Source organism: Dama dama, chromosome 15, assembly GCF_033118175.1.
Source record: "Dama dama isolate Ldn47 chromosome 15, ASM3311817v1, whole genome shotgun sequence".
In the NCBI taxonomy this organism is placed as follows: domain Eukaryota; kingdom Metazoa; phylum Chordata; class Mammalia; order Artiodactyla; family Cervidae; genus Dama; species Dama dama.
The window spans coordinates 29,650,094-29,664,665 of NC_083695.1; the positions used below are offsets into that span (position 1 = coordinate 29,650,094).

Below are 14,572 nucleotides of genomic sequence, written 5' to 3' on the forward strand. Positions count from 1 at the left end.
GCCACAGGCAGACATAGGGACCCACTCTCGGCAGAGCCTACTTGCCCTTGGGACAGATACAGTTTGTGCCATTGTCCATCTCAGATCTTGCTTTTTCCTACTATAAGTTGGGTGAAAGATGTCAAGGGGATGTAACCAATAAAGACGACCCTGGTGGCCCAGTGGTTAGGACCTAGCACTTCCACTGCAGAGGGCAGAAGACGGGGCACAAGTTGGATCCCTGATTGGGGAACTAAGATCCTGCATGCTGCATGATGTGGCTAAAAAATAAAAAAATAAAGTGAAAAAAATAAATAAATAAAGTGAAAAAAAGACCATCCAACTTCAAACAGGCCATGACTCCAGCAAACGAAAGTGTCCAGGGTACCCACAGGAGACCACTTGCCAGGCACAGGAGGGGAGTAAGCAGGCCACTCTCTCCGCAACACTGAGGCAGCCAACTTTCTCTGTCAAGGACCCACAAGAGGATGCTAGCAGGCGGTAAGGAGCTCAGCAAAGACTATTCAAGCCTCCTCGTCACACTTGAAAGGAAAAGGTTTTTCTATCTGAAGGAGAAACCAGAATAAAGGTTGGGACCCAGAGCCATCACTGTGGGAGCCAGGTGAGTCTCTCCACTCCAGCCCCTCTATTCCTGGTCACCCTCCCTGGGTCCACTGCTGCCTCTGTGAAATCCAATCACTGGGCACACCAGGGCCTTCTCTTTGTAATCCAAGGTGGTATAGGGGAGACAGGAGTACCAGGGCACAGGAGGGAGGGCAAACAGCATCCTTCTACAGACCTCTGATGGAAGGATGTCATGATAAGTATATTTTCATGACTGACTGATGGAAGGGTATCATGGTAAGTATATTTTCACGACTGAGGCATAAATATAGGTACCCTAAATGTATTTCTCTGGCACTTGCTCCTGTGTCCCCTGGAAGGGGCCTGCTCACTCATTCCACAAGGTGCTGCCAAATGTCAAGTCCTCTCCAGGAGGCCCTTGAGCTAACTAATGCAGGTGGTCTGGAAAGGCAATCCCGGCTGCAGAGTGGGTAACATGAGTGTCCTGCTAGAACACCCTGGCCACATCGCTTCTTTCCCTGACCTTCCTTTTCCACTGTGAGATGAGATGGCAGAAACAGCTCTAATATTTTATGGGAGAGTCTCTCAACTGGTGGCCCACAGGCTAAGTCTAACTTGCAAGATGTGTTTTATTGGCTTCCACATTAAAGTGAAAATGGATAAATTTCACATAAAGATCCACCTTTCTAGCTTCAATTGAATAAAATAATCAGAACAATCCCAGGGACTTTCCTGATGGTTCAGTGGTTAAGACTCCACACTTTCACTGCAGGGGGCACAGGTTTGATCCCCAGTTGGGGAGCTAAGTTCCCACATGCTGCACGATGTGGACAAAAAATAGAAGATGGGAAAATAAGAACAATTCCATGGCACATCTGGCAGAAGTTGAGCAGGGCAGGTACCAGTTGGCCACAGCCCCCACCACTCCTTATCATTACCAATCTGAGTCACTCATAACTTCATGCTAGTCTCTTCGGCATTTGCATTTATAACTCCTGAACTATGGTCTCAATTTTAGCTGCCAGCACTTTAGAACAATTGATTTAGATTTTAACAGATGCCTACACCCAGACCCACACCCAGACATTCTGATTCAATGGGTCTTGGGGTAAAGCTGCAGCAAATTGATTCTAATTTCAGCCTAATTCTAATTTCAGGCTGAGAACTGCTGGTCCAAGGGCCCCACTGGCTGGGAGGACCCATCTCACCTGTGTAAAGAAGCAGGCACAAGAAAAGGAAGGATGGTAAAATGGTCCTGGTGAAAACCATTCACAGATGCTCCCGGGGAAACATGTCTTGCCCTGGGATTCCTTGACTCATCCTCCATCATAAGCACTTTTAACATTTTAGGCACAAATGCAAACAGCTTTGTGAGCTTCAGTCAGAAACGACCACACAGATCAATCCCTCCTCCTGGCCCTTGTGTCTGCACCCAGTCTAGGTCCTGCCTGTAGCTTTCTCCCAAGCCACTGTCCAAGAAGCTTCCTATCCCTGGCCCAGGTTTGCCAATTCACACTTCCCTCTCCTTTCTGGGCTCCACCAGAGTCCACATCTCCTCTGGGAAGCTGTAGGAAATAGGCTGTTCAGGTCCCTCAGATTCCATCAGCAGCATTTTACATACTGGATTCTCTAAACAGATTCTAAGACCCCTTTCATGCCCTTATCAGACAGAGAATTCCAGAAGGCAGGAATTACCTCTCCTGTGCCCTCCCCAACTCTCCCTCCCACCCCACCATTTCATAAACACACACCAAGCACCCAGGCTGCAGCTCCACCCCACAGGTCACTGGGCTGAGCAGCAGTGAACTCCTGTGGAAGGATGAGGGACTCGCAGAAGGATAAAGGAGTGGGGAGTGGCCACACAGTGGCCACTGCATCCTGCTCCTCCATTCGGAGGAGAAATTTCATATGCATCTACAACGCCCACCTGTCAGCCTCCTGCCCATCTCTGCCAAGCACCCAAGTCCACTTGCTCTGCATTGGCACAGCAGAGAAAACAACATCCCTGACATGTCACTCCTGAGCTGAAAACAGCGCTAGATTGGTGGGGTGCAGAAGGGGGCTTGCTAACAAGTCTACCGAGAAAAGACTACTCCAGAGCTGCAAGATCCCAGATACCCTGCTGTTCTATTCAAAACAAAACAATCACTCCAGGACCCACGGCCTTAACCATGAGTCAATCTGACTGACAGCCAGCTAGAGGTAGGGGAGATATCCAGGCTGCAGGGAGGACATCCTTAAAGGCCCTCCTTGGGAATTCTTTCCTGAGACTAGCTGACCAGGGCACCAGCCCTGGTGACAGTCCCCAGAGAGGGTCGGAGCCTTCAGGGTGAGAGCCAGAATGCCCTCCCGGCCTACCTCGGAGCTGACAGAATGTGGTCATGAACTTGCTGGTGAGGGACTTGAGCTCGTTGTTGGCCAGCGTGATGAGGTGAATCTGGTCGGTGACATTTCGCAGGACCTTGTAGATGCCGATGGGGAAGGAAACCAGCTTGCACTCGGCCAGGTCTGCAATCAAAGGACAAAGACCAGAGTTAGCAGCCACAGTTGACCATGGACTTGCCCCCAACCCCAAAGAACCTGACCCTGTCTCTCCTACTGCCTCCCTTTTCCCCACCCATCTTCCCTGTCCCAGGCTCAAGACCTTGTCCTCACTCCTCCAAGAGCCTTCATTACCATTCACCACACTTGTCCCCATCTAGCTCCCTGAACTTAGGGCTGATTCTAGCACAATCTCTAATAGCACGGCCTGCTAGCCAAAATGCAGAAGGCAGAGCTCTGCCAGCACACCGATGACCAGGCCACACGGCTGTGTGCCTGAGGCCCTGCAGGACCCACAAGCCCCTCCGGGATCATCAGACTCGACAGTGAAGTTGCAGTCTTCAGAGTGCTTTATAACAGTCTACTTCTTTAAAAAGAGGTAATTCACACAGACTTTGTGGTTTGACCTTCTTCCCTGTCCTGTCACTCTGAAAATAGGTCTGTCTAAGAGGCAGCAGGGAAGCCTCTCTGAAGAATAGTCTGGTAGTTCTTTGAATGGTTAAACCTAGTTAGCACATGACCCAGCAATTCCACTCCTGGGTGTATATATGGGAAAGATGAAATCATGTGTCCATACAAAACAGTGCACATATTCACAGCAGCATTACTCATGTTGTTATTGTCCAGTTGCTCAATCATGTCTGACTCTTTGCAACCCCAGGGACTGCATCACACTAGGCTCACCTGTCCTTCACTAACAGTGTGCTGAAACTCATGTCCATTGAGTCAGTGATACTATCTAACCATCTCATCCACTGCATTATTCATAATAGCCAAAAAATGGAAAAAAAAAAAAAATGGAAACAGCTCATGTGTCCATCCACAGACAAATAGATAAAATGTGGTATATTCATTTTGTTTGGCAACAGAAAGGAATAAAATACCAATATATACTACAAAATGCTGCTGTTGTTTAGTCACTAAGTCATATCTGACTCTCTGCGACCCCATGGAATGTAGCTCACCAGGCTCCTCTGTCCATGGGATTTCCCAGGCAAGGGAAAGGTTGCCATTTCCTTCTCCAGGGATATTCCTGATCCAGGGGTTGAACCCGCATCTCCTGGTTGGCAGGAGGATTAGACGGGCCTTAAAAACACTATGGTAAGTGAAAGAAGCCAATCACCAGGACAATATGCTAGATGAGGCCATTTACATGAAAGGTCCAGAATAGGCAAATGTAAAGACAGGATGTAAAAGAAAAAAAGAAAAGACAGGATGTAGATTATTGGTTACCCAGGGCTGGGGGTACTGAGGGGTGAGGGGTTTCTTTGCAGGGGTAATGCAAATGTTCCACAGTTGAATGTGGTGATAGCTGCACATTGAATATACTCAAACCACTGAACTGTACACCTTAAATGGATGGACTATATGGTATGTGAATTATATCTCAATAAAGCTGGTTCATATATATGGCAGCAGAGAGACACTGAAAGCACGGAGGCTCAGAAATTATCTATCCAGCTCATCTAAGTCACTTATCTTTGCTGAGCCTCAGTTTTCTCATCTTTAAAATGGGAGCATCATTGTCTACCTAGTAAGCTGTCAGGAAAAGTAAATATAATAAAAAGTACTCAGTGGGGCTTTCCTGGTGGCTCAGTGGTAAAGAATTCATCTGCCAAAGCAAAAGACACAAGTTCCATCCCTGACCTGAAAAGATCCCACCTGCCACAGAGCAACTAATCCCGTGCACCGCAACTCGAGACTGTACTTGAGAGCCCGGGAGCTGTAACTACTGAGCCCATATGCCACAACTAGTGGAGCTGGTGCACCTTAGAGCCTGAGCTCAGCAACAAAAGAAGCGCCACAGAGAGGCCTGTGCACTGCACCTGGAGAGTAGACCCCACTCACCGCAACTAGAGAAAAGCCTTTGAAGCAGTGAAGACCCAGCACAGCCAAAAATAAATAAAATTATATTTTAATAAAGTACTCAATATACTAACCAAGTGCCTCGCAGGTAAACAGTGGGGCTACTACAAATGTTGCTTCCCTCCCCTTCGCATCCTACCCACACCTGTCCATGCTGCAAGGCCAGGTCCCATCCCACCTCTCCTAGAAGTCGTTCTGGATGCCCGCATTGCTGGTGACTGTCCCTGCCAGGAGCACTCACTGACTCAGACGGCACTGATCCATCTCTCAGCAAACTGTGGTCTTTTCCCTCAAGAGGCCAGGCTTCCCCAGGCCTCTAAGCCTTTGAAGCTTGTTCCAAAATTAATACACAAAGTTCAATAACATTCCTATATGCCAACAATAAAATATAGCTTTTAAAGATCCTATTCTGTGAAGAAAGTCAGACAGAGAACAAATCTTTCTCAGTTATATAAGAGTATGATATCACTTATATGTGGAATCTAAAAAAAATGGTACAAATAAACTTATTTTCAAAACAGAAATAGAGTCACAGATGTAGAAAAAAAACTTACGGTTACGGGGTGAGGGGCACGAAGAGGGATAAATTGAGATTGGGATTAACATATACACACTACTATTTGTAAAAGAGATAATTAATAAGGACCTACTTCATAGCACAGGGAATTCTACTCAGTACTCTGTAAGGGCGTATATGCGGAAAGAATCCAAAAAAGAGTGGATATATGTTCATGCATAACTGACTCACTTTGCAGTACAGCAGAAACTAAGACAATATTATAAATCAACTATACTCCAATAAAAAATTTTTTAATTCGTATTTTAAATATTTTAAAGTATGCTAAAGAGAAGATAGGAAGAAAGGAAGGGAGGGAGGGAAGGGGGAAAGAAGAAAGACCCTATTCTGAACAGCAGCAAGAATGCAAAGTCTATAGAAATAATCAAAACCAAAGCCCTTCATCCTTATCTGCCTCTAATAGCAGCTCAAATGTCACCTCCTCCACGAAGCCTTCCCTGACAACCCTAAGCTCCAGTCCCTGAGTCTTACATGGTATGAAAAAGACCTCTTCACCCGTTACTGTATTAACCTCCTTTTGCATCTACTTTCCCAGTGGAGTAGGAAGACCCCCAGAGAATGTTACCAGCAGAAGTGGACCAGGCTCAGCGGCAGGACAGAGTTACTGGTGACCTCACTGAGCTGGTCTGAGGAAAGAAAGGGGACAGATGGGGGTAAGGGCAAAAATCCAAAAGACTGAGGAACCAGAGAGGTAGGGCATCCCATTAAGAAGTGTCTTCAGAGACTCCCCTGGCGGTCCAGTGGTTGAGAGTGCACTTTCACTGCAGGGGGCCCAGGTTCAACTCCTGGTCAAGGAACTAAGATCCCGCAAACCTCGAGGCTCAGTCAAAAAAAAAAGTGTCTTTACTGTTTCCTCTGGTCCAGGGCTAAGCTAGGTGACTCCAGCCCGGCTGCTGTCCAATGTCAGGAACCTGCTCTTAGATCAGCAAGATGGGGTTTGCAGAAGAGAGTGCAAAGTCTTACGGGGAGGGATGAATACCCAGAGGTCAGACTTCCAGTAAAAAGAGATTGAGGACTGGATCAGCCCTGCAGGCTTGAAATTTGGGGCAAGTTGAGGATTCTAGAAAAAGCAAACCTTCCAAACAATGAGCCCCCTATTGCTTTGTGCCAGATGCTCAAAGGTCCAGAAAGGTTTCTTGTTGTGGTTATAAATCATAAGAGCCCCTGTGGATAAAATCAATGGATCTCAGACCTGCTAGGAACAACATCAAGGAAAGTATCAGAAGCTTTCCCTTTAAAACCAAGAGCAAAATAAGGATGTCTTCCATCATCAGTATCCCTAAATATGGTCATAGACATTCTGGCCAAAGAAATAGAAAGCATAAACATCAGAAACAGATAAAATGATGATTATGTATATATGAAATGACTGCATAACCTCAACAAAGCAGTCGTCTGACAAGGTACACAAATTAAAAAGATCTCAGCAAAGTGGCTAATCAAACTAAACATGCAAAGTTCAATAATATCCCTATATGCCTACAATAAATATAGTTTCAAGGATCCTATTTCAAACAGCAATATAATATAAAATATAGAGCTCAAAAATACATAAAAATAAAAATTTTAAATAAAACAAAACATAGAGCTAATCATAATGGAAAATGCATCTGACCAATATTAAAAAAAGTGGGAAAGTTCACAAATATATTTTTAAAAATGGGTTTGTACACTGAAGATATATAACATTCATTGACAACAAGTCAAAATACTGTAATAATGGTGATTTTTTTTAAGAAGTTAAATTATAGATTGTTTAATGCAGTTCTGACTCAAATCCCAAAAAGTTTTTTTTTTTAACTTGATGAAATGGTTTTAAATTTCAACTAGGGAATAAGCAAGCAAGACTCTCTAAAAGAGAAGAAAGTAGGGAGATAAACAGTTTTATAAGGCTGCAGGGATTAAAACAGAGGGTAATAGGAAAAGAGATCATATAAAGAAAACCTACAGTCCAGAAAATACAGCCCCTAAATTCAGTTCAGTTCAGTTCAGTTCAGTCGTTCAGTCATGTCCAACTCTTTGCGACCCCATGGATCACAGCACGCCAGGCCTCCCTGTCCATCACCAACTCCCGGAGTTTACCCAAATTCATGTCCCATCGAGTCGGTGATGCCATCCAACCATTTCATTCTCTGTCGTCCCCTTCTCCTCCGGCCCTCAATCTTACCCAGCATCAGGGTCTTTTCAAATGAGTCAGCTCTTCACATCAGGTGGCCAAAGTATTGGAGTTTCAGCTTCATCAGTCCTTCCAATGAACACGCAGGACTGATTTTCTTTAGGATGGACTGGCTGGATCTCCTTGCAGTCCCAGGGACTCTCAAGAGTCTTCTCCAACTCCACAGTTCAAAAGCATCATTCTGGCACTCAGATTTCTTTATAGTCCAACTTTCACATCCATACTTGACTACTGGAAAAACTGTAGCCTTGACTAGACTGACCTTTGTTGGCAAAGTAATGTCTCTGCTTTTTAATATGCTGTCTAGGTTGATCATAACTCTCCTTCCAAGGAAAAAGCGTCTTTTAATTTCATGGCTGCAATTACCATCTGTAGTGATTTTGGAGCCCAGAAAAATAAAGTCAGCCACTGTTTCCCCATCTATTTGCCATGAAGTGATGGGACCAGATGCCATGATCTTAGTTTTCTGAATGTTGAGCTTTAAGCGAACTTTTCCACTCTCCTCTTTCACTTTCATCAAGAGGCTCTTTAGTTCTTCTTCACTTTCTGCCATAAGGGTGGTGTCATCTGCATATCTGAGGTTATTGATATTTCTCCCAGCAATCTTGATTCCAGCTTGGGCTTCCTCCAGCCCAGCGTTTCTCATGAGGTACTCTGCATAGAAGTTAAATAAGCAGGGTGACAACATACAGCCTTGATGTACTCCTTTCCCAGTTTGGAGTCAGTCTGTTGTTCCATGTCCAGTTCTAACTGTTGCTTCCTGACCTGCATACAGATTTCTCAAGAGGCAGGTCAGGTGGTCCTGTATTCTCATCTCTTTCAGAATTTTCCACAGTTTATTGTGATCCACACAGTCAAAGCCTTTGGCATAGTCAATAAAGCAGAAATAGTTTTCCTGGAACTCTCTTGCTTTTTCGATGATCCAATGGATGTTGGCAATTTGATCTCTGTCATAATCTAATAAGTGCTAAATGAAGCCTCACATAAATTAGGGAAGAAAAGGGTTGATAACTGATGTCAGAATAGCCAATGAACAATTGTGGGAAAATAGGAGAAAGACTCTTAACCTAAGAAAATAAAACTCTTTTTTTTTTACATTTTAAATATTTTTTGAAATCAAATCAAAATATCAGAAGTAAACAGACTTTAACATTTATACAGCCCCTTAATTGAGGATGACTCTTTCAACGTAGGAGCCATAAAGAACTACAAAGGATAACAAACCTGGATGCTTAAAAGAAGATAAAGCAAGCAACAGATTGTGAGAAAGCATCTATAAACCGAATAAGTTGTTATCTTGATTATTTTAAAAACTCAATATAACTCAATTAAAAAAATTAATCCACCAGATGATAGATAATTCGCCAGGGAGAAAATATAATTAATAAACAAATATATAGCCTCTGATATATGCTGTCAAACTGCTTTCCAGAATATTTACATCAATTTACATATATCCTGGCCAATGGCAACCCACTCCAGTACTCTTGCCTGGAAAATCCCATAGATGGAGGAGCCTGGTGAGCTACATACAGTCTGTGGGGTCGCAAAGAGTCAGACACAACTGAGCGACCTCACTCATTGGCCAACAAATAAGAGGACCATCAAAAAATCTTTGCTAATATGATCAGTGAAAATTATATCCTTTGCTGTCATAATGAGACTGGTTATCTTTTATGATTAATTAACCATTTTTATTTCCTTGATGGAATATCTTGCTTGGGTCTCTGGCTGTTTTCCTACTTGGAGTTCTGGCATTCCACATGCCTCACACCCTCTCCAGGTGTTAGTAGAGCTCCCTAAATAATATTATCAACCTACATCTGTCCATTGTTTTTCTTGTTTAATAGTTCAAGTTACAGCATTTAGGTGTTTTTTTAAAAAACAGAATATAAAAATTATATGCACACAATAATTTCAATTATGTATGAAAGTATACATGCCTGGGAAAGAAGACTGAAAAATATAAGCAGAATGTTAAACAGTTATTTTAAAGGATTAGAGCAATTTATTACTATTTATAGCCCTGCTTTTTATTTTGTATAAAATAAGTACCACTATTTATTTGCATAAAAATATTTTCAGCATATACAGTGATACTCTACCTTTAAAATTGAAAAATAAATGCATCATAAAAAATAACTTTTTTTGGAAAAAATAACCTGGCGTATTCAAGGATAAACTGAAGTCAGCCAGCTCTTTAATACGAAAAACAGAGAGGGCAGACTCATGAAAAAAAGATAGTAGCTCTCTGTCCTGGACTGAAGTAGAAGTTATGAGATAGAGCTTTCAGGACTCAAGTACTACTCAAAGAAACATACACAGCACCCTGCTCTCCTAAGTGGGGACAGAATGTGTTCTCGATGAAGGCAGAAAAGCCACAAAGCCACTCAACTTATTCCCAAGAATGCTCAAAGCAGCTGTCTTCTCAAGAAGATGAAACACCCAACCCACAGCCTCATTCCTCCCACCTGGGCTGTCCACATGCCGTCCCACCGCACACCACCCCACTCTCCCACTCCCAGTGCAAGCAACACGTGGCCTCCACAGCTTCTCTTGCCCACGAATAGTCACAGAAGCACATGGCCCGGCACCTGAGGGGTGCTGAGGGCCCGGATGCAGCCACACCTGCTGCTTTCATTTATCCTCTGCAAATAGCTATCCAGGCCCGACTGTGTGCCAGGCACCATTCTGTGTGCCCCGTGGCTTCCCTATGATTATTTTCTTCTTGGGGACTCTGTCTGTTTCCCTCCATCCTTTGGTGCACAGGTAGGAGGGTGCACCACGATGCTCCTGCTCACAACAGTCTAGTTGCCTTTGATGGTAAAGGCCCCCAAGGATACCTGCAAAGAGCCCTGCTGGGATGTGATGCAAACACCCCCTCCAGGCCATGTCACCAGCCACTAACACGGCCCGTGAAGTCCCCTCCCCTGTGGGGAGGAGAGGCCTGTGACCTCAGGCACAGCTCTCCATGGTCACTGGGACAAGACTATGGAGATCCAGGTACCCAGACATGTGTGAGCATGTCGCAGCCTTGCCGGGTCACCTTGCCATCTGTACAGAAGGTGCAAAACACCTCATGTCCATTCCCTGGGGGTGGAGATATTAACCATAAATAGCAGCACTCACTATTTCACATAAGCTAGGCTGGCAGACCTATCCTCTCTGTGCACATGAGGAAACTACAAGTGACTTGCCCAAGGTCATTCAGCTAAAAGTAGTGTAAGATTTCGATGCAGCTTGATCAGGCAACCAGGGGTCCTAACCATTTTGCTATCCTGCGCTGCTGAGTCAAGAGTGTGCCCAGGTGTCTGCATCTAGGCCAGAGAAAGGGGAGTCCCTGCTGAGCAGCTCAGGGGGAAACCAGGGCCTTGGCTACAAACTCCTGTAGGCCTTTCCAGTTTAGCACCCACAATCCAGGGATAGAGGCCTCGCAGCCTTCTTCATGAGCCTTCTGTCCTTAGGAACTTCTTCTCCAGGTCTTTATTACCTCCAGGCACCCTTTATACCTATTATGCCTGTGTGAGGTAGAGACAGGCCCCTGGGTTGAGTCAAATTCAACATTCACAGGGGCACATAGCATGACATCCAGAAAATACAGCCAGGATATAGCTAGGGCCAAGTCGCACTAAAGGAGGAGGACCAGGGAAAAGAAAACCCAGGCTGGAGACAGGCGAGTCGTCCTCCAGGTGGCACAGGAGGTCACCAAGAGTCCCATTCTCTATGAGTGCTCAGAGCTGACAGGATGGAGGCTAGTTCAGCAGTCATAAGGAAAAGGCTCCAGGTGAGGAAGTGAGTGCAACATCATGGGGAGATCAGGTAGGGTTACCACCGAGAGGACTCCTAAACCAGATGGAGGCCAGGCGATCTCAAAGGTCTCATTCAATCAAAAGAAAACAAGTGGAGCTACTTGTACTAACTATATGCCAGGCACAGTAGTAGCCCCTTTTATGTATTAACTTGCTACATTCCCATAACCCTAAGTCACCCTCACAGGTGGAAAATGAGGTCTGTGGTGATAGGTGAATTGTCCAAGGTCATTTCAGGGAGATGATGTGGAGTACAAAGAACGAGAATGCAAAGATTCCTGTAAGGTGACCAACTTGTCTTAGTTTGCCCAAGATGTTCCCAATTTTAGTACTGAAAGCCTGACAGCCTGGTGGACCCCTCCTTAATCCCAGATGACAACTGGTCACCCTAAAGTCAGCTACATGCTGACGGATGAGAGATTACTAGAATTAGAGAGGAGGGGGGAAGGCAATTTAACGTGAGCCATGGCATGAGCAAAGACCTTCATTTCTCTGGAGCTCAACCTTTGAGCCCCACCTCCTCCTGTAACTTCCTAGAGCTCAGGAGATTGGAAGATTCCAGTCTCGAAAACACTTCAGGCTCCTTAGTGGTGCATACAATCCCACAGACACCATCAGGGGCTTGGGAATACCAACAATGGGGTCCTCCATCAACATCTGAATGGCAGCTGGATTCAAGTGTGCCTTTCCTTAGTGCCCTTGTCCCTGACTCCTAAACTATAGCAGAGAGCAGAGATCTTCAGGCAGAAGGCACTGTAATAAACACAAAGCATAATTATCCTCATAATTATAACTATCATTGCAAGAAAGTCAAACTGCATGTCTCCAAATCTCTAATTAGGATAGCGTTTTGTGTTAATAAAGAACCTTTTTAATTCAAAATGCGTGGGTCCTTCATTAAAGGTTATCCTGTAAATTCTAATGAATGCCTGGTGAAAAGTAACCGGTGGGCAAAACAAGCAAAATCCCAGCAGTACACAGAACACTGTGTGGGAAATCAGGAGGGCTGAGTCAAGCTTGTATTGTTCCTTAGAAACTCAGAACTGACCCAGCTCAGTCCCTGCTGAGAGGTGGGCCTGGTGACAGAACTCTGTGGCGGGAGCAGAGAGGGTAACCAAGCCACAGGGCCTGAGAAGGAAGTGTCAGGGACTCAGGCCGGCAGGTGCATGGGCTCCTCAGCCCAATCAACAAACAAGACTCCCCAGGCTGTGGAAGGAAAACTGCCACCAGTGTGACCAGTCCCACCCAGGGTATCTCTTTTCACAAAATACCTCTTTTCACAAAGTCTTTTTTTTCATAGAATCTTTTTTCCAGGATTAGAAGGTTGAAAGTCATTTAACCCATGTTTTCCAAACTTCCCACTTGGAGAGGTGGGTCCTAGGAACCTACCCTTGAGATTCTGTCTCAGTGGGTCTAGAATGGCAGCAAGGAATTTGTTTTTTAACAAGTATTCCTAGGTGACAGTTACCAATAAGCAAACTTGGGGAATACTGAGTAACACAGCCTCCCACCTCAGACCTGAAATTCTCTTACTGTCTCCACAAGAGGGCACAGAGTTCTTCTTGAATGCCTCTGATGATGGGGCACTCACCTCCCTTTCACAGAATGGTTTTAACTGTTAGAGACTTCTTTCATGAACTATATGGTAACTGTTACTCTGCCACTACCCAGCGGTCCTTCTGCCTTCTTGGATTACATATCGCTATCTGCCCCCAAGTGACAATGCTTTATATACATAAGGATGAAGGACATGATAAGCTTTTTTCCAGGCAAAGCAGCTAGAAACCTCAATCCCACGGTTTTCAATGCTCTCTTCAGAGTCGGGACTGGCCCAGCTCAGACCCTGCCAAAGCCAGAACTGATGCCTGTGCAGGCTTCCCGTCTGTAATACATGACCATAGCCACCACTCACTGACACCAGGTGCACGTCCAAAACTTCCCAGGGCCCCCGACCTACAATCTCATCTACTCCTCACAGGTACTCTGTAAGGTCAGTTCTATACTTACCCCCATTCAACAGAGGAAGAAACTGAGTCACAGAGAAGTTAAAGACTGGGTTGTTCAAGGTTGCGTGATTTATTCAAGGTCACCCAGTTAATTAAACAATAATTAACATTCATAAAGGGCTTTCTACATGCAAGCCACTTAGCGTTGTCATACTACCTTTAAGTTTTTTTATTTTTTATTGAGTTTTAGTTGATGTACAATATTTTATGTTTCAAGTGTATAACACAGTGATTCACAATTTTTAAAGGTTATATTCTATCTGTATTTATAAAGTACTGGCTATATTCACAATTTTTAAAGGTTATATTCTATCTGTATTTATAAAGTACTGGCTATACAATATATCCTTGTAGCTTATTTATTTCATCCATAGTAGTTTGAACCTCTTAATTCACTACCCCTATCTTTTCCTTCCCAGCTTCCCATTCTCCACTGGTAACCACTAGTTTGTTCTCTGTATCTGTGAGTCTGGTTTATTTGGTGGTGTTATATTCATTGAAAAAAAGAAAATGAAAGTCGTTCAGTCATATCTGACTCTGCGACCCGGGACTATACAGTCCATGGAATTCTCCAGGCCAGAATACTGGAGTGGGTAGCCTTTCCCTTCTTCAGGGGATCTTCCCAACCCAGGGATCAAACCCAGGTCTCCCGCATTGCAGGTGGATTCTTTACCCTCTGATCTACAAGGGAAGCCCAAGAATACTGGAGTGGGTAGCCTATCCTTTCTCCAGCGGATCTTCCCAATCTAGGAATTGAACTGGGGTCTCCTGCATTGCAGGCGGATTCTCTACCAACTGAGCTATCCGGGAAGCCCATACATTCATTAGTTTATTTTATTGATTTTTTCAGATTCCACATATAAGCAATATCATACAAAAGCATGTGTTTCTCTGACTTATTTCACAAAGCATAATACTCTCCAAGACCATCCATGTCCTAAATGGCAAAATTTCATCCTCTTTTATGGTTAAGTGGTATTATATTAACTATTTGGGGGAGAGGGTTGTTGTTTCTATCTACTCATTTTTTTTC

General features: G+C 44.4%; 1 protein-coding gene across 3 annotated transcripts in view; it reads right to left on the reverse strand.

Moving 5' to 3' along the window:
* The window catches only part of LRRC20 (leucine rich repeat containing 20), a 75,201-nt gene that overhangs the window by 31,451 nt on the left and 29,178 nt on the right, over positions 1–14,572 (reverse strand). For 2 of the 3 annotated variants that reach the window (XM_061161715.1, XM_061161714.1), the window contains exon 3: positions 2,923–3,072. In XM_061161715.1, coding sequence (XP_061017698.1) covers positions 2,923–3,072 — 150 coding nt within the window. Of the gene's footprint in view, positions 1–2,922; positions 3,073–3,354; positions 3,443–14,572 lie in introns of those variants that run through there. The other variant, XM_061161716.1, reaches the window with a different exon arrangement.